At 37.9% G+C, this 23,837-nt stretch overlaps 3 protein-coding genes across 3 annotated transcripts in view; 1 reads left to right on the forward strand and 2 right to left on the reverse strand.

Moving 5' to 3' along the window:
- Pcyt1a (phosphate cytidylyltransferase 1A, choline) overlaps window positions 1-6,714 on the reverse strand; it is a 58,969-nt gene extending 52,255 nt beyond the window's left edge. Inside the window, exon 1 of the mRNA XM_026394144.2 lies at window positions 6,605-6,714. The gene's annotated coding sequence lies outside the window, so the exon portion shown is untranslated. The remainder of the gene's footprint in view (window positions 1-6,604) is intronic.
- An 86-nt stretch (window positions 6,715-6,800) lies between these two features.
- LOC144252796 (large ribosomal subunit protein eL43-like) lies at window positions 6,801-17,496 on the forward strand. The gene is made up of 3 exons (XM_077794908.1): window positions 6,801-6,882; window positions 7,681-7,775; window positions 17,196-17,496. Exons 2-3 carry the CDS (start codon window positions 7,729-7,731, stop codon window positions 17,494-17,496), a joined length of 348 nt encoding a protein of 115 aa, XP_077651034.1. The 5' UTR covers window positions 6,801-6,882; window positions 7,681-7,728.
- On the reverse strand, window positions 8,890-23,710 carry Dynlt2b (dynein light chain Tctex-type 2B). The gene is made up of 5 exons (XM_026395919.2): window positions 23,497-23,710; window positions 19,848-19,981; window positions 13,868-13,937; window positions 11,174-11,237; window positions 8,890-9,045 (listed from the first exon to the last, which is right to left on the reverse strand). The coding sequence occupies exons 1-5, from the start codon at window positions 23,613-23,615 to the stop codon at window positions 8,998-9,000; spliced, it is 435 nt and encodes a 144-aa protein (XP_026251704.1). The 5' UTR covers window positions 23,616-23,710; the 3' UTR covers window positions 8,890-8,997.
- Window positions 23,711-23,837: the final 127 nt, after the last annotated feature.

Genomic DNA, 23,837 nt, shown 5'->3' on the forward strand with positions numbered 1-23,837 from the left:
CAACAGAGTTCCCAAGAGGTCTACTTACAGATGTGTAAAACCTGTAATCCCAGCTGCTTGAGAGGCCAGCCTGGGTAGCTTAGGGAGATCCTGTCTGGCCCTGGCTCCTGTCCCAGAAGAGATGAAAGAGATGGTGGCTGCAGTTGCTTCCCACAGGATCCCCAAGAGGTAGTTAATGCTTGGACTCACGGCCCTAATCAACCACCAACACTATGTTAGAGGGTGCATATCATAATGTTTTAACAGCTTTTTAAGTCATTATACTGAAATTTAACAGTACCTAAAATAACATCATCTTTACAACATTCACAATTGCCCAGTAACCATTTAAATATTTCCAACAAATAGGAACAACATTTCTCAGACTGTTTATGATAACTGTACCGTTTGTAATCAACCAATACCATTCAAAGAAAGATGCAGTGATAGCCCTGGAAAAGGAGGTGACTATAAATTTCTATATTCAAGAGGAAAAAATATGTATACACACAGAGACTGCCTTAATATCTTTCTTTGTCCAGTGGGAGACAGGATTGGAAAATGATGGCACCTTTTCAGAGCCAATGCAAGTCACCTAATGCCCTGCAGATGGATCCTGGCTTTCAGTCATAGCACCCACATAAATTAAATGGGGACGAGTCAGAAAGAAAAGCAGTCAGTGGGCTAGGGTTGTGGCTCAGAGGTAGAATACTTGTCTAGAATGCGTGAGGCACTGGGTTTGGTCCTCAGCACCACATAAAAATATTGTGTCCACCTATAACTAAAAAATAAATATAAAAAAAGAAAAAGAAAAGCAGTCAGACATAAATAGAGAATCTCCTTCATGAGCTCTACAAAGGTAGGCCAAAATTTCCTTTTTCCTTACAGAAAAATTTGTCAAAAGATGTATAACAAGAGAAGGCTGAAGGGGGCGCTGACAGCCAGACTGCAGCATTTGTAAGGCATCATCCAACACTGCTACCCATTCAGTCTCTAGATAAGTCACTGTATCTTAGTCATTGAAATTATCTATGTGAGAACAGATTCTAAATATGGACATTACATGCTCACCTGCCTTCCACCACCACCCTCATGCAGCCTATGAGTACTTCAGGGTCTCCAAAGTTCTCTCGGGATTCAAAATGCAGTGTGTACTGATTTATTTTTACTCAGATTCATAAAATCTGGCATAATTTCTGCTGACTCATCTCCTAGTACACACTGCTCCCCTTGTTCTTCTATGTTCTAATAAATGCTTGCTTGGATGCATTAACTTTGCTACAGAAGTGGAAAATGTTTGTGGAGAGAACAGAGTAGTAGTGAGAAGACACCAAGGACAGATCTAGTCAAGTATTTTTTCAATATCAATTCTTGAAGAAGATGAAATCTGGGGGCTTATGTGCACATGTCTTTTTTTTTAAATAATTTTTTGATAGTTGTAGATAGATGGCATGCTTTTATTTTACTTATTTTTATATGGTGCTAAGAATCAAACCCAGTACCTCACACATGCTAGGCAAGCACTCTGCACTGAGCTACAGCCCCAGCCCATGCCTGTCTTAATGATGACACTTTATGGACTCCAACCTAATCCCTTTCATTCTACTTCCTTTTAGACATGGCAAGCAGCCCAGGGCAAAACAGAAGGTCAACTCAGTTTCCTAAACTATGTAACTACCTCAATGATAGCAAGTTGTAATTATAGGCTCCTATGTTTCAAAAATCTGATTCAAACTTAGCATTCTGTTCCTATTTCCCCCATTTCTGGACTTAACCTTATTTTCTTCAGTAAAACTCTATACTCAGTATTTTTCTGCTGGCATACCAATGCCCAGTTCCAAGGCTAAGTAAGCAAGCTTATTTCTTATGTGGGATATTTACCTACTTCTACCATGGTGGCGCTTAAAAAGGCAAGTTCTATAAATTCCAAGAGGTACATCTAATACTCTTGGCATTCATTAATCATGTCATGCTGTATGTTCAGACCTTTCAGCAGGTAACAGTACAATGGTATCACCCCCCTATAGGAAGTCCTTTGAAGCTTGAAGGAGGATATGGCTAACCCAAAATAGGAAGGAATGGGCTTCAAGAACCAGCAGAACTCCTGGATCAGGGGTTAGCAAACTATATTTGGCAGGCCAAAGATGGCCCACTGCCTGTTTTTGAAATTTTTACTGAAATTTCACTGGAAAACAGCAGGCTCATTCACTGATATATTGTCCCTGGCTGCTTCTGTGCTACAACAGAACTAAGTAGCTGCAACAGAGACTATATGACCTGCAATATCTAAAACGTTTGCTATCTAGCCCTTTACCAAAGAAATCTGCAATTCCCATTCTAGATGAAGACAGAATGAGTTTTAATAATTTGGTGACAAATTTTCCTAGATCTGTGTAATCTAAAGTGGAAGTGGTGCTAATAATAGGATTATTTCAAGAAATAATTTCCTGATTTAGGATTACTGTAGTTTAGGTAACTAGCCTGTATATATCATCACACTATATAGAATAAATCAAAAGAATGCCTGATTGGAGAACTTCTAAGTAAAAAAAAAAAATTCACCTAAATAAAAAAGGTGAATTTCACATCACCTACACTAACAGATTAGTTTTAAGCTAAAGTTCAATGTTACTGTTCAATATCTGAGGCCCATAAATTGCTACATCTAAGATTTGAGCTTTGAACTTGATCTCTTCACTCTTAATTTCTCCAGAGAAACCCTTATTTAACAAACATAGAACGATCACTATTCTGTGCAAGACCCTGGTTTAGCCATACAACAAAATAAAATTTATGCTTGGAACTGGTCACATATTTTAGGAAAGAGACTATCCCAGAAATACCAAGGGACATTTGTACCAGTTCTTAATAGTTCAACAATCTTACCCTGCCACTATTCTATCAGAAGATTTAGTGAATAAAACCTGTGTGCTCTTCCTAGAGCAGGTTAGGAAACTTATGTCTCTAAGGCAGGGTCTATGATAGAATTCAGGAAGTCTGTGAATTTGGATCCAAAAAAGTTACATATCTATTTTCACTAACTTCTGATCAAATCACCATTTCTTTCAGTTATGAACAATAAGCATAAGCCACAAATGTTAATAAAAGACTTAGTAGATAAATAGACTGCCACCAATAGAAATCATGGATAAGTTTTTTTTTTAATTTAGTTGTAGATGGACACAATACCTTTTATTTTTATTTGTTTTTTATGTGGCACTGAGGATTGAATCCAGTGCCTCACAAGTGCTCTACCATTGAGCTATAACCCCAGCCCAATTTCTTATACCTGCTACAAATTCTCTTTAAATAGTATTTACACCCAAAAACCATTTTTAAATTACTGTAGTTATAAGACCTACTGATAGACAATAAGCATTATTTACTGTATTAATAAAAAACACATATAGTGCTATATCATACACTTAAAAATATTTTGATACCTATTCCAATTGGCTTTTCTTATAATTCTATGAGTTTTTGTTTTGTTTTATTTTGTTTTGTTGCATATAAAAACATCATTCCAAGCCAGGTATAGTGGCCCTTGACCGTAATTCCAGCTGCTCAGGAGGCAGAGGAAGGAGGACCATGAGTTCAAGGATAGCCTGGGCAACACAGCAAGATCCCATTTTCAAAAGATTCCACAGGTTTCACCATACTGCCAAAGGAGTCATGACGAAAAAGATTAAGACCCCTGTTCTAGGACCAAAAAGTAAGCACATCTATATTAGTTACATCTAATGGAACTCTGCAAATTAAAAAAAAAAAAAAAAAACCAAAACCTCTTTTCTGTTAAGAGTCACACACTTATTATGTTCTCTAGGATAGAGCAAAGACCAATGTCACTATTTTTAGCAGCCCTCACTTCAAACTGGTTTGCAAATACTTGTGCATGTGATATAACAGCCTAGTAGATCCATGGGTTCCCTTAGCTCATTGGCAGTCATCCTAGTTCAGACACAGAAAGTCTCAAATTAACACAACTTTCAACTTCAACTTGTGATTACAAAAAGAAAAGGAAAAAGACTTTTTTTTTTAAAGTAGCTACCTACAAATCTGGTTTGCAGATAATATAATTTATAATTCAATTATTTAGGAAAACTAAAACAAGAGAAATTGCAATAAAACTTTTCATATTCCCAAAATGAGTCAATATTGACATCAGATAAAGTAACCTGGGACTTCTGAATCCAAGGCTCTATTGGAATAAACCATTCTCCTTAAAGGATCACATATCCAAGAGGAGCTCCCCAAGAAAAATAAAACCCCACCTATTTAAGCAAAGAGAAATTGTATGCTGAGGGGAAAACAAAGTCCATTTTATCATAAATCAAGCTATCATATTGGGGTCTTTTATTTTTATATTTTGTTATTGTTGTAGATGGAAAGAATGCTTTTATTTTACTTATTTATTTTTATGTGGTACTGCTGAGGATTGAACCCAGTGCCTCACATGTGCTATGCAAGCACTCTCCCACTGAGTTACATCCCCAGCCCTACCATATTGGTTTTCGGAAGAGAAAGCACAAAGCAGAATAGGTCAAAAAGAATCATTCCATTCAGGCAACACAAAGGATCTCAAAGGGAGTAATGCAGTCCCTAAGCCTAAGTGTTGTAACAATACTCAGTTAATTTCATCCACATCACAAACAGCCCTCTTGAAAGATAATGAGTAGAAAATATTTCAGTGCAACTGAAACATCATTTGAATTACCTACAGTATAACACCATTCCCAGTATGTTAGGCTTAGCCTCCAGTACATAAATCATCAAATTGGATAGCTAAATGCATTAAAGACCCTCTCATGTGGCACTCTAGTCACCACTGCTGATACTACTCATCCTTTTGTCTACCTTTTTTCCCATGATGTTCATCATCTGTTTACCATCTTTACTGCACCAAATCCCATTCTCAATTTCTTTTTACTAGCAACTCTATGTACTTGCAGAATCACTAAATATCAAGATTGAATAGATTTGAAGGTCATACCTCCCTACCTCCATTTTATTCTTGACAGAATGTTTTTCATCCCTATTTTCAGTTTCCTTCCCAAGCCTTAATTCTACCCTCAAAACTTCCCTTTCCTCAATGTCTATTCCTAGCAGTTTCTCCTACCACAAACACCTAAATATTCATTGCTTCAATAAATGTCACTGTCCTTATTTCAATAAAACTTCTAGTTCCCAACTAAGATCCCAAATTTCAGCCTTTAGTCATAACTAGTCATCTCAATTACATTCAGGAAACCTCAAGACAGTTCAATCAAATAAAGCCTGTGTCCCAACCACAGATCCCATTTTCCAAACTGCATCTCTGTACTTTCAAACAAGCCCCTAATCATAGAATTATTATAGAATTATTACATTTTAATTCTGAAGAAAACTTAGAAATAACCTAATTCAACGTTTCTCAAACGTTTTACTACACTTCACTTTACACATTTTTTTTTTTTTGTATTGGGGATTGAACCCAGGGACTGGGTTCACATCCCCAGCCCTATTTTGTATTTTATTTAGAGACAAGATCTCTCTGAATTGCTTAGCGCCTCACCGTTGCTGAGGCTGGTTTTGAACTCAAGATCCTCCGGCCAGAACTGCTGGGATTACAGGCCTGCACCCCGCCCCGTTTACTTCAAACACTTTATGACGTAGAAAATACATTTTACATCATAATCTCATATACACTTAAGTGAAACACATTTCATGAAATGATACCCTTACTATGTAAATATACTTAAAATTTCTATCTTATTCCATTTAAAAAAAAAATTAGCTGTAGATGAACACAACATCTTTATTTTTAGTTGTTTATTTTTATGTGGTGCTGGGGTTCGAACCCAGAGTCTCACGCATGCAAGGCAAGTGCTCTACCACTTAGCTACAGCCCCAGCCCCTATTCCATTTAAAAAAAAAAAAAAAATTGGGTGCCATCCACTAAAATGAATTCACAGCCGGTTAACTGGATGGAAACTCACAGTTTGGGAGACATTAATGTATATCTAAACTTCCCATTCACTGATGAAGAAACTAAAAGTGGTGAGATAGGTTTCCCAACCACAAAAAGTTTGGTCATACAATTAAACTCAGGTGTGTCTGATAAGTCCCAGACGAGAGTGCTTTCCACTAACGACCTCTGTCTGGTCACAGTCTTTCGGTCACACGCTATATCAACTGTGCCACAACCCTACAATACCATCCCCAATTACTGGTCTCACCCTCTTCTCCAAGTCAATCCCTCAAAGTGACTGCTCCTTGTTCAGGGTGCCCTCGCAGTTGCTGCTTCATGTTCCCTTCGGTCAGTCACTATCAGTCACTATCCATCGATCAGAGTCTCCTTGAGAGTCACTGCCCGGTGGTCACGGTCCTCTTGCAGTCACTGCCTGGTGTTCTTCGAGGTCAGAGTCCTTCGCATTCACTGCTCCTAGGTCACAGACTCCTCGCAAAGAGTAACCCTGAGTCATAGTCCCCTCGCTGTCACTATCCCTCGGTCACAGTAGCCTCACAGCCCGTTTCACACACCCCTCGCTTTCACTGACCCACTCCCCAGTCAGTCTCTCGAAGTCCCAGCCCCTCAGTCTCTCCTCTCAAACAGAGCCGCAAACATATGCACACAGAGGGTTCTCACCAGCAGCTCACGCTCCCCCGTGCCTGTTCCGTCGGATTTCTTCCAGGCTCGGAGTCACCGACAAGGGAAGTTGAGAAGGTTGCGGGGAGACGCCCGTGGAAGGCAGCTGACGGAACAGCAGGACGGAAGTCCCGCCTCCTGCTCTTTCTCTTGTCAATCCGATCACGACTTCTCCCCGAAACCCTGACCGCTGACACAGTAGTTCCGCTTTCACGGAGGCCCTCGGGAGTGAAGTGAGGGAGCAGAAACACCTGAGGGCAGGAGATAAGAGTGGCTAAGTAAGGGTCAGCCTCCACCGGAAGCCGCGCGCGCGCGCGTGTGTGTGTGTGTGTGTGTGTGTGTGTGTGTGTGTGTGTGTAGTGAAGATGCCCCCTCCTACTGGGATGTGGATGTGCACATCCCACTGTAACACTAACACTCTCTGCAGTCGGTCAAGAAGCCTTACTCAGCGGCTCCTAGCTGTCCCATCCCGACCCAAGGTGGTCCTTCCTACTGGCAGACACGCTGGCACCTTAGCGTCCACAAACTGGTAGCTCAGACGCTGCGCCTTTTACCACATACTCGTGACCCAGACTCTGCGCCCTTTACCACCTTGGTGATGGAAGGAGAATTTGTCCGCTGACAAGTCCTCCTCTTCTTTCTTCCTATTATTTTTGACCAGGTTGATTCACTAAAACATGAGCCTTAGGAATCAGCCGAAAGTTCTTGGAGCTGGAGTGGAGTGAATGCAAGGAGAGCACTGATAGGAAAACACACGCAGCAAGGGTGTTTGTGAAGAGAAGCATTTTCCTTTTGTAAAAAAAAAAAAAAAAAAAAAACGAACCTTCCGTCTGGCATGAGTGAATGAGTGAGGCACTGGGTTTGAGCCTCAGCACCATATGAAAATAAATAAATAAAATAAAGGTATTGTGTCCGCCTACAACTAAAAAAAAAAAAAAAAAAAAAAAAACTTTGTGGAGTGGGATGGGAGAGATTCCTTTTGATTCTGTAGATCAAGACAAGTGAATACATAATGTTATGGAAGAAATATCTAAAGGAACTTTTTAATGTATTTACTGATTTTTTTTTTTCTTTAGTCTACATGCTTGACTTTAAAGTGGCTGAGAAGAGTGCGACTAGCCTCCATGGAGAAAAGGGATTTAAAACTGACCCTCTCCCTTTTGAATTTCAAGTAGGTACTTGAAAATGGCTGATAAACTAAAATACCCCAAATAAGGACAGTTAGCTGCAGAAGACTCCAGGGCTTCTAAGGTGAACATCACTACAAAGATTGTTTAGCCAAGGACAGTGGTACACTCCTGTAATCCTAGCGACTCAGGAGGGCTGAGACAGGAGGAGGACAAATTCAAGGCCCCCTTAGCAATTTAGCAAGACCCTGACTCAAAACAAAAAATAAAAATGACTGGGGATGTAGCTCAGTGTTAAAGCACCCCTGGGTTCAATCCTAATACCAAAAAGAAAAAAATAGGTGTTTGGACAGTAACCAACATAGGAAGCTTAGTCAGCGAGCCTTAAGGGAGTTTGACATTTCTTATACCCTGACACTGGACAAACCCTGGAGATGTAAGCATGGGTTTAATTGGTTGTGTAAATAAGAATGTCAATATTTGAGCAAAAACACTGGGTGAGAGAGATAAATGCAACAATTAAAAATATAGGGAGGCTGGGGTTGTGGCTCAGTGGTAGAGCACTTGCCTAAGTGTCAGGCACTGGGTTCTATTCTTAGCACCACATATAAATAAATGAACAAAATAAAAGTCCACAACATCTAAAAAAAATTTAAAAAATATAGGGAAAGCTCAGTGCACAAATAAATTAATCTCTGTATTTTTATAGTAGTAAAAAAAATAGAAATTAATAGTCGGTCACTACAAAAAATGGCAAAAAACAACAGTAGTACAACCTACTGGAATGAATGTAGCTATTATGCTTCTGAAAATCATAATGAAAATAAAATGACATAAAAACTATTCATGACATTATAAGAAGTTAAAAAATCAGTACCTGGGTATTAAACAAAATCAAAATTCTTTTGGATATCTTCAAGCTGTGTTCTACAACAGTGCTATCTGTGGTGAAGGACCTATTAATTTTATATCTGTTTTTTTTTTTTTTAAAAAACCTGCAAATTAAAAAAAAAAAAACCACTGGTAGAAAATATAAAATATTTACAGTTGGTTATCTTTGAATAACAAAAATGGGTTTTTTTTCACTGCTTTCCAAATGTAATAAGAACATTATACAAAATCAAAACATTAAAAATATAAAGCCTAAAACACAACAGATCAAGTTGACAAACTAACAGCTTATCTTTATTTTGTCAAGATACTTAACAGAATAAAAAAAAATGTCAGATTTCTTCATGGTCATCTTTTGCCAGCTTTTTCAAAGATTCAATAGTAGAAACACCCAAATGCTGCTACAACACAGAATAAACTGTCCTAAAAAAAGAAATCAGAAAACAGAGAAATTCAGAATGATAGTGCTAATAAGGTAATAAGGGCAGCACAGGCAATTGAAATTAACACATATCAGATCTCTGTCCATTTTCAGTCTCAATTCTTCCCTTCAATTAAAAAAATGGGCTGGGTGCAGTGGCACACACTTGTAATCCCAACGGCTCAGGAGGCTGAGGCAGGAGGATCATGAGTTCAAAGCCAGACTCAGCAACTTAGTGAGGTCCTAAGCAACTCAGTGAGACCCTGACTCTACATAAAATATAAAAATGGGCTGGGGATGTGGCTCACTGATTAAGCACCCCAGGTTCAATCCCCAGTACCCCCCCCCCAAAAAAAAACTTTCCAAGTTTCTAAAGTATACCTATAAAGTTTCTTGCCTCTGAGTAACTACAAAATTGCTTACTAAAAGGATTTGATGGGAAAGAATTAGATTTGAATGAAGAATTAAATGTGAACTAATGAACTTTAGGTAATGATTAATTATTTTGCATAATGAATAATTATACCCAAAGTAAAATAATGTATGAAATGCTTTTAAGTTCTTGGAGCACATGTGTTACCTAACTCAAGTAACTATAGTATACTATCCCTGATAATAAGAATATCAGCACTTTGACATAAATTCTAGATAAGGAAATGGTCTCTGGGTGTTTCTCCTTAACTGATAAAAATTCACTTATCTTCTTAGAATGCTTTCCAAAGCCCAGTTCAACTCATTAAAACATTTTTTAGGTACTTATTACAGGAGTTCCTCCTGCCTTAGCAATTTCTGATCTACCAACTTCACCTGCAGCGTGGTAGTGATGGGAGAAAAATAATCTAAACTCAAGTACCTGGGTATTAAACAAAATCAAAATTCTTTTGGATATCTTCAAGCTGTGTTCTACAACAGTGCTATCTGTGGTGAAGGACCTATTAATTTCCTGTCCCTCACGAACCAACATTTTTCTAAAAACCTGGTAATCAGCAGAAGCATGTGAGGAATTTTTTTAAAAAATTCAGATTTACTGATCCATTGTCTGGCTTATTTGATCAGAATCTACTTGAGCAGGGCCCTGGCATCTATATTTTAAACTAGTTCCCCAAATTATTCTTAGGCAGTCACAGCCAGTCTTTAGGAACATCTACTTCCTGATAGTCTAAATATAGTCTCAGAAAAATCCAATGACTTACCTAAAGCTATACAATTGGAAAGTGACACAGTTGGAAATAAAACTCCTCATTCCTAATTTATTCAGTCCAGTTTCTATTCTACTCTAACTCTGACTGATCCAATCCTCTGATGCTCCAATCCTGGGAGCATCAGAGGATTGGATCATTTCTGGAAGCAGGTGAAAAATAACAGCATATAATTAAACTGCACAAAACACTTATGCCAATAACTCACCAATGTTTAAAGAAACCTCTTTTTTAAAATTGCTCATTTTTTTCTGTTTTAAGAAATAGTTTTAAGGGCTGGGGTTGTGGCTCAGTGTTACAGCTCTTGCCTAGCAAGTGTGAGGCACTGTGTTCAATTCTCAGCACCAAATAAAAATAAATAAATGAAATAAACGTATTGTTTCCACCCAAAACTGAAAAAAAAAATTAATGGTTTTAAGATAAACCAATTTTATAACTGAAAGAAAAATCATCTTTGCTTGTAGAATCCCCACCATTCAAAATTCTTTAGCAAAGTGGACTTGTTCAAATAAACAAATATATAATTAAAATCTTTAGTTATCATTTATTACTTCAATAAGGATTGTCAGAATTGGATTTCAGAATACAAGGGTGTATAAGTCATGTAGCTAAAAATAATATAATAATTTTTACCTACCTATTCCCCCCCACCTGTCTTTTCCATGTTGGGGATTGAATCCAGGGCCTCACATAAGCACTACACAAGCAGCTGTCATTGAGCTGTATACATACAAGTCTCCTTGCCTATAAGCAGCATGCTAGGTTTCTACTTTACTAACACAAAAACTAACAATAAAATCATCTCATCTAAAAGAAGTTTAAGACAAATGTCTAAAATTAAAGTGTTCTCTGATCCTAATGAATGTACTTAATTTGATTTGGAATGCCCAACTGATCCTGGAAAGGAAAAGAGGTTTCCAAATAGACTTACATTCATGAAAACATCATAAGTGTAGTTGTCAGTGTCAGCATCCCAGAAACATCGAGCAGCCATACTAAAAAAATCAAAGATCAAGAAATTATCAACACTATAACAAGGATCTGAACTACACCTATTTGCCAAAAGCAAAAGCTTTCTTTCATACTCTTTTTTTTTTTTTTTTAATTGTGCTGAGGATTGAACCCAGGGTCTCACACATACTAGACATGAGCTCTACCACTAAGCTTATATCCCCAACCCTTCACACATTGTTCTGAATTGGTGCTTCCCAACCTTTTCACAGGTTAGTGCACAAAGAAAATTGTATTTGTACAGCAAAGTATGCTGCATACCTTGAAGAGACATGATTCATAGGTGAGGCTGCTTGCAGCTATGGCTGACCAGCCCAGGGGCTTTAGCAACTGACTGCCTGACAATTGCAGGGGTTGATATCTTGAAGTCTTTGGTACTCTGGGTGGGGCTCTGCTATTGATTACATCAACTAAAATACTTGTGTGTAACTTTTAATGGTCTTAATTCCTGCACGTATGGGAGAAGGAGGTCTGTGAAGGGCCCAACAGATCAGTTAGCTCAACCTGATGATTTTATAGAGTTCCATAAAAGAAAGAGGCAAACTGAAATAGAATTCAGTCTTCCAACTAAATCTAGTATTATCTCTATAGAATGCTATGCTTCCTCTAAATTATCAAATTGGCCATTTTATCCCCCTCCCCCAAATTCTTAGATAAGAAAAAAATGTTAGTCAAAATAAAAATCAATGGTTCACATTGGTAATCCCAGCAGCTCAGGAGGCTAAGGCAAGAGGATTGTGAGTTCAAAACCAGCCTCAACAAAAGAGAGACGCTAAGTAACTCAGTGAGACCCTGTCTCTAAATAAAATACAAAATAGGGCTGGGGATGTGGCTCAGTGGTCGAGTGCCCCTGAGTTCAATCCCTGGAAAAAAATGTAAACAAATGCCCATTAGGACCGGATTGGTAAATGAAATGATGGTATTTCCTGGCAATGAAATTCTGTGTAGTCGCTAAAGAGATGTTCTGCAAAAAATATTCACAATATAATGTTATGTGAAAAAAGTAATTACAGATGTTTTACATTTTTATGAAATGTATGAATATGATTCATCATCATTAACATTTACTAAGTGCTTACTTTGTGCCAGTCATTATACTCACTAATCTTAGTGCTTTCAGGCATTTTCGAGGCAGTTACTGGGGATTAACTCCCCTGTCAAGGGAAGGAATCAGAAGATCGAGCTCTATTAATAACACTGACACTAGCCAGATATATATTTTGGGGCAAATTGTGCGGAAGTGGCATCCATAAAATAAGGACACTAGTATTTACAGTACCTTCCAGATCTAATATTATATGGCAAAAATTCTCAGTGATAATATCTATAAGATATTTTTTATTTTTTATTTATTTATTTTAGAAAGAGAGAGAGAGAGAGAGAGAGAGAGAGAGAGAATTTTTTAATATTTATTTTTTAGTTTTCGGTGGACATAACATCTTTGTTTGTATGTGGTGCTGAGGATTGAACCCCGGCCACACGCATGCCAGGCGAGCATGCTACCGCTTGAGCCACATCCCCAGCCCTATAAGATATTTTTAAAATATTTTTTTAGTTGTAGATGGATACACAATATCTTGATTTATTTTTATGTGGTGCTGAGGATCAAACCCAGTGCCTCACACATGTGAGGCAAGCACTTTTACCACTGAGTGCAGCCCCGGCCCACAGGTATTTTTTAATTCATTTAATTCCAATACCTTCTTACAAAATATGTAATAATGTACTTTCTTAGAAAATCCTGCATTTGACACTATTTATAAAGGAAGATGGAGGATTAATACTTAAGCATAGGAAAATACAAGCAACAGATTTTGGAATTAATAATAATGAAATGAGAGTTTGAGATCATGAAAATGAATGAGCTCACTATAAAAGCACCAAGAATATAAGGCTGGGGATGTGGCTCAAGCAGTAGGGCGCTTGCCTGGCATGCTTGCAGCCCGGGTTCGATCCTCAGCACCACATACAAACAAAGATGTTGTGTCTGCCGAAAACTAAAAAATAAATAAATAAATATTAAAATTCTCTCTCTGTGTGTCCCTCTCTCTCTTAAAAAAAAAAAAAAGAACTGAACCTTGTAGAGAGCTCACAACTGGGATATAAGGGAGAAAGGAGCCAGTGAAGAAAAGAAAATACGCAGACAGAGAAACAAGTTAGATAACTGACACCAGGGCCAAAAAAAAAAAAAAAAAAATGGAGTGACTTTTAAGAACAGAAGCCAAGGCCAAGAACAAGAGCTAGTAGATTGGCTAATAAGAAGATCATCTCAATTAAATATTTATGAAAGTAAAAATGTCAAAATGTTGGCAATGAGGAATATGGTAGGAAATATGTATCCATAATCCCATGTTGTATATGGAGGCATGTATACATAAACCCTAAAAGATTTACTAGCCTATAGATACTATGAAGAATGAGTTACCCTATGGAGCTCATCTAGACTGGACCTTACTCTCTAGTTCCAGGACCTCTTTAGTTCACAGCTGCATTTTGTTACACTGTCCTTTCTTCTCATTCTTGCAAAGATACAATCTAACTGAGTTTTCAAGAGGAAGAATACCTCATAAGAAACAGATGAATAAAAACAAGAAGAAAAAAATCAACTACTCACAATACTCCTTCACCTCTTTGTTCTCCAATCACTACTTGTACCACCATTTTATATCGGTCAAATCCCATTTCTAAAAAGAAAAAATAAGAAAGTTATCTATAAGCAATTCTGTGGAAAATTACTTATTTAAGGCAAATTTGTCCAGAATGGACCTAAATATTCAGTTCACTAGTACTTAATGAGTATAATGTTAAGCTTGTGAGTCAGAGGGACCTGAAGATAGATCTTAACTATAAAATTAACCAAGACCATAACCTTAGAGAACTTATGTAACTTTTCAGTTTAAGTTCCTCTCATCTGTTAAGTGGAATAATATTACCTACCTCCAGGATACCTATAAAGTTAGGTGAGATAAGGTATAAAAATACATAAAGCATCTAGAATAGTATTAGCACATAATGGTCTCTCAATAAAGCTTAGCTTCCTTTTTTTCCCTACTCTAAGTCAGGTACTAAGCTAGGCCTTCAAGTTACAGAGGTAAATAAAATACTTTACTAATAATAGTAAAGAACTTGAAGGCAGACAGAAAAATAACATGAAAATACAATATGCCATTAACTTCAGGAGTAGCAGGTATAAGGTACATAAAGAGCACGCAGCTGGGAAGAGATAACTGGAAAAGACTTCATGGGCAGTGTGATAATAAATGAGATGAGTCTTGAAGGATGAGTGAGAATTGACCAAGTCAACAATCTTTCTCCATTTTTTGAAGAGGGAATAGCTTTTGCAAAGGAATGAGAACCCAGGTTCTCCAGCAAACTGTAAGCTGTTCAGTAAGGTAGGAAAGAAAAGCAATAAGAAGATTTGGGGGTATATTGGAGTGACCAGCACAACCCTCAACTTCCTGCCCCATCAACTGTACTGCTAAAGAAATAAAACCCTGAAAATTCTCACTAATGCCAAATCTGGACAGAAGAAAACTGAAGGGCACCTCTATCTTCCTACTCTTCTGAGCAGGGGATAGAAGAATTTTTTTTTTTTTTAAAGAGAGAGTGAGAGAGGAGAGAGAGAGAGAGAGAGAGAGAGAGAGAGAGAGAGAGAGAGAGAGAGAGAATTTTTTTTTAATATTTATTTTTTAGTTCTCGGCGGACACAACATCTTTGTTGGTATGTGGTGCTGAGGATCGAACCCGGGCCGCACGCATGCCAGGCGAGCGCGCTACCGCTTGAGCCACATCCCCAGCCCGATAGAAGAATTTTTTAAAAAGAAGAAGAAAGAAAGAAAAGAAAAGAAGGGAGGGAAATGGGCAACAAACAGGCCAACTCTCTTTGGTGAAAATAAAGTCTCCAGGATTATATATTAAGTTGGGCAAACAACCTGAATACAAGTAACCTCCTAATTCAGAATATTAAACAAAAATCTTAGAATATAAAGCCCAAGTTTTTTGTCTGTTTTATATTGTTTTTGTTTTTCATACTAGGAATTGAACCCAGGGGCACTCTACCTCTGAGCTACATTTCCCAGCCCTTTGAATTTTTTTATTTTAAGACAGTGTCTTCCTAAATTGCCCAGGCTAGCCTTGAACTTTCAATCCTCCTGCATCAGCCTCCTGAGTCTCTAGGATTACAGACACGCACCACCATTCCTGGCAGGCCAAGTTATTCTTTAAAAATGTTGCACATTCAGATGAGCTTTCTCCTTTCTCTACTGAATTCCTTATGCTATAGAAATATGGCTAGGATATCAAATCACAGTTCTAAGAGAAAAATAAAATACTCTCATATGCTAGAAAGAGAACTTGAAAAAAAAAAAACACCCATACCATATCTGAGCAATTATGATATATAGGCAGAACAAAAAAAGAAACTGAATAGCAATATGTAATGATACAATGGCAAAAACAAAAGAATAACACACTGTGAAAGACACTGTATAAGAGATTAAAAAATTCAACCTAGTAGATAATATAAATAAGAACGAAGAGAAATTCCTCATAATTAATTTACATAAAACAATGCAAGTTTATACATTCAATGAAATAAGAACTCAATCACATTATAAAACAATGAAAAGAGATGAAAGGGAAGATAACATCCTAGGAAAGAAACAATTCTTACACAACCAATATTCAAATAATGTCTTTGTAGAACTAATAAATTCAAAGTAGTAAAAGAGCCAGGCACAGTGGGGCATGCCTGTAATCCCAGAGTTTTGGGAGGTTGATGCAGGAAGATCGTAAATTCAATGCCAGCATCAGCAACTTTGCAAGGCCTTTAGCAATTTAGTAAGACTGTCTCAAAAAATACTGGTACAATGGCACTTGCCTGTAATCCCAGCAGCCTGGAGGCTGAGACAGAAAGACCACAAGTTCAAATCCAGCCACAGCAACATAGTGAGGGCCTCAACAACTTAGCGAGGTCTGTCTCGAAAAATAAAAAGGGCTGGGGATGTGGCTCAGTGATCAAGCACCCCTGGATTTGATCTCTAGTATCAAAAACAACAACAAGTCAAAATGGAAATAAAGAAGACACAAATGAAAACTAAATTACTGCCTTAACGTAATCACAAGTAAAAATGACAGTAAAAAAGGAAGAAATTATGCCAGAGGAATAAAGCTAATAGACATGGAAAGCAAAGATGAGTCAATATAAGAACACTTGGTATCCTGAACAAGAGAATATAAATAATGGAACATAAAATGTATTCAGAGATGAAAGAAAATTCTTCCAATATGGAAAAATGAAATCTGCCAACTACCAACCCAGACCCTAGAGCATAAAAACTAAGGATAGGCATCTTTAAGCAGACAACATCAAATTGGCTTCAGATTTATCCACAGACAATTAACCCTTATGTTTCATTGTCCCAGATGTGGAACACCTATAAAAACTTACAGTAGGGCTGGGGACATAGCTCAGTTGGTAGAGTGCTTGCCTTGCATGCACGAGGCCCTGGGTTCAATCCTCAGCACCACATAAAAACAAACAAACAACAGCAAAAAAAACCCCAAAAACTTATAGTATGTAATATACAATATAATTATATAATATATAGTATAATTAAATAATGAGAACATAATTATGCTATAATTATAACATTAATATAATAATATATATAAGCTTCAGATTATGATTTCTAACCTACTTTAATACACCTGTGCCAATTTTGCTGAAATATTCACAGAATTGAAAACTTGGAATATAATGGGTTAACATTCATTGCCAGAAGGCAATGAAGAAAAGTACACTAGAGTCAAGAAAATAAATTATTACCCCAAAAATATTCATACAGGCTACAGAGTAACTTGGTAGAGTACTTGCCTAGCATGCTTAAGGCCCTTGGTTCAATCCCCAGCATTGCAAAATTAATAAATAAATCTGCTCTTCAGTCTCAGGGCTAAGTCATGGCAACAGGCTAAACACACTAAGAACGTCAGAATCGTCAGTAAATATGGGACCCGCTACGGTGCCTCCCTCTGGAAAATGGTGAAGAAAATTGAAATCAGCCAGCACGCCAAATACACATGTTCCTTCTGTGGCAAAACCAAGATGAAGAGACAGGCTATGGGGATCTGGCACTGTGGTTCCTGCATGAAAACAGTGGCTGGTGGTGCCTGGACCTACAACACCACTTCTGCCGTCACAGTCAAGTCTGCAATCAGAAGGCTGAAGGAATTGAAAGACCAGTAGAAAGTTCTACCATATAGCAAAATTGTGGTTTGTTGTTAATTGTATTAACTGGATGTTCTGATGTGAATTGCATTAATATTGCCCTTTCAAAAGATTTATAAATTGAGGGCTGGGGATGTGGCTCAAGCGGTAGCACGTTCGCCTGGCATGCATGCGGCCTGGGTTCGATCCTCAGCATCACATACAAACAAAGATGTTGTGTCCTCCGAGAACTAAAAAATAAATATTAAAATTCTCTCTCTCTCAAAAAAAAAAAAAAAAAAAGATTTGTAAATTGAAGCTCTTTTAATTTGAATTGGAAAATTTTGCTGAGATGTGTTATTATAATTCAGGTCTTTTTTCTTCAATAGTCAGATGATAATGGCATGAAACCTTATGGCTTAGGTATATACTTAGCTTTTTTTTTTTGTTTTAAATCACTGTTCAACTACTCAGAGATACATTGACACTGTACAAAATTTGTTTCAAAGGTAAAATGTGCTAAAATACACAAAGGATATATAAATAAATAAATAAACAAACAAACAAATAAATAAATCCTACAAAGCATATTCTAGTTTAAAGACAAAAGGCAGATATCTCAAACATAAAAAAGTACAAGAAATATACAGCATTTATGAGACCCTCCTGAAAAAAAAAACTGACAAAATCTCATCAGGTAAATTTGAACCAAAATAAAGAACCTGGCAATGAAAGTATGAAAAAAGGACTAAATAGTGAACAATCATTCCATATAAATATAGAATCAATACTATACGACTACGGGAAATAGATCTTCAGTATCCCTTTGTTACTAAAGGATCTATATGTATATACCCAGAAAAGAGGTTGCTATGATGTTTGCCTAAGTGTAGGTAGTGACACTTGGGTATTTCCCCCCTCCCACTTTCTCTCTCCCCAGATTGTGGATAAACCCAACATATGCTAAGCATATGCTCTACACCAGCCCCGCACCCGGCTCTATGGGGTGATTTTTCTTTTATTTACTATTCTACAGTGTTTAAATTTTTATAATGAGCATATATCTTGTTTTTACTATAATTTTAACTGAATTTTCATTAACAAGTCAGAAAACAAAAATGCTAATATACTAATAGTAGTGAATTCTGAGTGAAAGAAATATATAGGATTACTATTTTCTTCTTTGTGCTTTTCTATATATTTGGGGCAAGGAATACTGGGAATTAAACCCAGGGCCTCACACAGGCTAGGGAAGCATTCTACCACTGAAAACTATATTACCTGCCCTTTTAATTTTTTTATTTTTACATAGGATCTCACGCAGTTGCGTAGGGCTGGCCTCAAACTTGTGATCCTCCTGCCTCAACCTTGCTAGCATTACAGGCATGTGCCACCATACCTGGCTATATTTTTTCATTTCTAAAAGCTAAAACAAACCCAGGAAAAGAAGAAAATACACCAAAATAGTAAATGATAATTACTTTTGGATAATAAAATTTCATGTAATTTTCTAAAACTTTAAGTATACTTTTCTGTATGGTCCAGAATTGTTATAATGAACATAAATTACTTTCAGAAAGACATTCCTTCCTTTTAAAAAGAGCAGATAGATATTGTGAATTGTGCTGCTATAAACATTGATGTGGCTCTGTCTCTGTAATATGCTGTTTTTAAGTTTGTGATGGACATTATTAACTAAAGTACATGTATGAAGACACAATTGGTGTGAATATACTTTGTATACAACGGGAAATGTGAAAAATTGTGCTCTATATGTGTAATAAGAATTGTAATGCATTCCACTGTCATATATAAATAAAAAAATTAATTTAAAAAAAGAGCAGCTAGAAATAAAGAACTTTTTAGATGATATAGCATTAATAGTAACAGCATAATAATGTTTTTGTTAACATTATGAACAAAAGAAAGACAAAGAGGACAAGGTGGGAAAAGGGCAAAATACACTCTGCAGATGTAGGGTTTGGCAGGAGTGGAAGGTTGAGTAATATAAGTGGTAAAGGATTCAGCTGAAGAAATGGACTGAGGACAGCCTTGGAGGGTACTGAATGCCAGACTAAGAAATTGATAGATTAATGGGAAAAAAAAACAAAAACAGGAATTATGGGAGAAAGTCACCCTTAATTCCTGGCCTTTTTGAATTCTTAAATTTCTAGGGCAGTGGTTCCCTACAATGTTTTATTTCACATCTCTACTCTTTTCCACCATCTGCAAAAGTCACCAAATAATTATAGAAGACTAGATACTGAAGAAAAAATTGTCTTTAATAGAATCCACAGCTTATATCCCTTGTTTAAAGATGGGAAAGAAAACAAATGGGTAAAACTGAATGCTTGAAGATAATACGTCATTTCCAGTTATTACACTCTTACCTTTTAATTTATCTTTAATATTTTCTGATAAATGTTTTGTGAGCTGAGACATTTCTTCTGGAATATATTCAGCATTTGTCAGTTCCTCCTTGAGCACAGTGTGGATACAGTCTTTAACCACAGAGGGTCTGAACCTAAATGAAAAATTTGAGAACATCTAATTGGTAACTCCAAAATCCCAACTTGCCTTCACACTTCAACTTCCCCAGGTTTTTTTTTTTTCTTTTTTTTTTAGTCCTGCTTTCTCATATTTTTTCATTATAAAAGTAATAGAAACAAATTAATATAACAAGTCATATCCCAAATTTCTCTCTATAGCCTAGACTATCCCTGAACCTCAGATCAACAAATATTCCAATGTCTAATAAGCAATTTTTTTTTTTTTTTTTTTTTTTGGTGATGCTGGATATTGAACCCAGAGCCTGGTGCATGCAAAGCAAGCACTCTACCAACTGAGCTATATTCCCAGCCCAGAAATTCAAATTAAATTCATTCAGTATTGAGTTTCTCCTCTCCATAGACTAGGTCTCTTATGGTTTTTCCCATCTCAGTCAATCGGAACTCTAGTCTTCCAGTCTTGTTGGTGAGAAAATCTTATCTATTCTACCTTCAAAATAATCTAAAATTCAATCACTCTTACCACCCCATCACCACCATCTTGTTCCAAACTACTATTTCCATTATCTTTTGCCTGGATAATTCACTCAGTAAAGGCCAGTGTCTTCACTCTAACCTATAAGGTATCATGTGATCTACCACAACAAATTTTCTGACTTTGTTTTCTAGTACTTTTTGCATACTTCTGTACTCAGGCCACACTGGCCTTCCTTATGTTCTTTTATTTTTTTTTTAACATTTAAAAAATTATTTAGTTGTAGATCAACACAATACATTTAATTTATTTTTATGTGGTGCTGAGGATCAAACCCAGTGTCTCACATGTACTTGGCAAGCGCTCTACCACTGAGCCACAGTCCCCACCCGCTTTCCTAGTTCTTTAACCATACCAGGCATACAAAGCTTTGTGCCTCTATAATTGCCATTATCTCTGCCCAAAGTTTAATTCCTCCCTATACAAGCATGTCTAGCTCCCATACTTCTTTTTATTTTTAGCTGTATATGGACACAATAACTTTATTTTATTTATATGCGGTGCTGAGAATCAAACCCAGGGCCTCACACATGCTAGGCAAGGCTCTACTACTGAGCCACAACCCCAGCCTTCCATCACTTCCTTTTTTTTTTTTCTCCCTCCCTTACTTCTTAAAAGTCTTTATTCAAAAGTCAACCTTCCTAGCTACACTCAACAAACTTCAAAGCACCCTCTGTCCCTTCCTGGCAATTGTTACCGGGTTACCCTCTGATACATTATATACTTTACTTTTGTATTTCTTATTTATTGTCCTTCAACTCTGCTAGACATAAAATCCATGAGAGTAGAGATTATTTGTCTGTTTTTTTCAGTTATACTCCCTTTTCCTGTAACAATGCCCAGCACATAATAGATACTAAATAAATGGGAGGGGGTTGGTTTTTGTTGTTGTTGTTTTGTTTTTTGTTTCTTTTATTTGTTTATTTTTGGTATGGGATTGAACTCAGGGTCACTAGACCACAGAGCCACATCCCCAGCCCTATTTTGTATTTTATTTAGAGACAGGGTCTCACTGAGTTGTTTAGCATTTCGCTTTTGCTGAGGCTGGCTTTGAACTCAAGATCCTCCTGCTATAGTCTTCTGAGCCACTGGGATTATAGGCCTGCACACTGTGCCCTGCTGATTTTGTTTGTTTGTTTGTTTGTTTTGTTTGGTACTGGAGATTTGAACCCAGAGGTGCTCTACTACTGAGCTATATCCCCTCCCCTTTTTACTTTTTTATTTTTAGACGGGGTCTTAATAAAGTTGCTGAGGCTGGCATTGAACTTGTGATTCTAAAGTTTGTCTCAGATTCCCAAATCACTGGGATTATAGTCATGTACCACCACACCTGGCTTAAATGGATAGTTTTTGGAAAAAAAAAAAAAAGATTATTGGATAAATGAAGACAGGGAAAAGAAAAAAGGCCTCCTTTAATTTCACCAGCCTAATAATACAATTAGCAAGTTGCTTGAGTTTATTATATATTAAAACACTAGGTCCTTTTTAGAATTGTATATTCCATCAGTTTATCTATCAAGTGCCAAGTTATCAAAATGTTTAAAGTTTTCAGCTTATTATAAAGTTTAATATTCAGTAGCACTAGTGTCCCCTCATTACTTTTTAATATATTTCCTTTGCTTTCTTGCCTTCTCATTTGCACAGGTGAAATTCAAAATCATCAAATTTCCAAGATTTGGGGGCTAGAAGTGTTGCTCAGAGGTAGAATGCCTGCTAAGCATGAAGGAGGACAGGGGTTCAGTCCCCAGTGAACATGTGTACACACACACAAGATTTGCTCTGTCCAAAATGTGGTTGTCTTCTTAACAAACACACTGTATTTGGCTCCTCCCTTCAGTTTTTTTTTTTTTTTTTTTTTTTTTTTTTTTTGTGGTGCTGGGGATTGAACCCAGGGCCTTGTGCATGCACTCTACTAACTGAGCTATATCCCCAGCAGGCTTTTTTAATTCTTGATAAAATGTTAAGGTTTTCTTCAGACATGTCACACATAAACTCATAGGATTATTCCTACATAATACATATTTTTTGTTAATCCTGTTCTGCACTGTTTTACAACAGAAACCCCTCTTAATGCCATTCTATGCATGTAGAATACTTTACTGGAATAACTGAAAACACTGTCCATTTTACCCAATAACAAATTACTACATAATTTTGAAAAAAAAATTTAGTTGTCAATGGACCTTTATTTTATTTATTTATATGTGGTGCTGAGAATCGAACCCAGTGCCTCACACATGCTGGGCAAGCACTCTACCATTGAGGTACAAACCCAGCCCCTACACGAATTTTTTTCAATCACATGTAACCAAAGTTCCTGGTTTCCAACACTACATTTGCTAAGAATGAAATTCGGCAATATGGTTTCCAACAACAGAAAAAGGGCTTGGGAAATTCTTTAAAAATGTCTTTCTCGTGAAGATGATAAAAATTAGTGATTAGCCATGGATCCTGCAGACTTAGCTGACTGCCCTCTTCCGGCAAGCTAATACTGTCTAAGAGCATCTGGGCAGTACATAGGAAGGACTTTGTACACCGATCGGGTGCCAGGAGTTTAAGTGCATTCTGGCACAGCTGTGCACACGGTAACCCTCAAAACACCAATGAACCGCGTTCCTCGTAAGCCGCTGGTGTTTTGCCTCTCTCGGTCCATCTCCTTTTCCCTTGCGTGTGTCCTGGATCCCCTAGGTGTCAACCATTCCGGCTGCGCCAGCCTGTTTGCAGGAGACCTAACTCTGCAAAGGTGCAGCCAGTCCTCTGCTGTCCCCTGCTGCCGGAGAAGAGTTGGAACGCCAGAACAGCAGCGTCCCCGCGACCCACAGCTCCTCCCCGCCCCTCCGTCCTCTCCGGCCCCCACCCTGCCCCTCCCTTCCCAACCCTGGAGGCCCGGGTCTCGGCCCACGCGCCCCTTTCCGGCCGTTAGGCTCCCAGACGACCTGTGCTAGGCGGACCCAGCCCTCTCGAGGTCGCCCCTGCCACATCCCATCCGCTACCCGCCTTTGCTGGAAAATGGGCCTCAGAATGTAGGTGTTCTCCGCCTCCCCTGAGTTCTTCTCAGTGTCAAGCAATCCGTCGCCCACGGGCCGAGAAAGGGACGGGTGGGCGGATGTGGTCATGATCAGGGATTCTCGGCCCGGGCGTAAGTCACTACCAGGCCCAGACCGCTTGCTGCTGCCGCGTGGGGCCGAGGGACGGTCGCCAGGACAACAGGGCTGCTCCAGGTCCCCACGTGACCAGGCCGCTAGCTCCAGCCCAGCGGCAGATCCTTCACCGCGCCTGCGCACCCGCTGCAGCCAGGAACTGGCGGAGCGTCTCTATCCGGCGCTTCAACGTGCCCA

Source organism: Urocitellus parryii, chromosome 2 (genome assembly GCF_045843805.1).
Source record: "Urocitellus parryii isolate mUroPar1 chromosome 2, mUroPar1.hap1, whole genome shotgun sequence".
In the NCBI taxonomy this organism is placed as follows: Eukaryota; Metazoa; Chordata; class Mammalia; order Rodentia; family Sciuridae; genus Urocitellus; species Urocitellus parryii.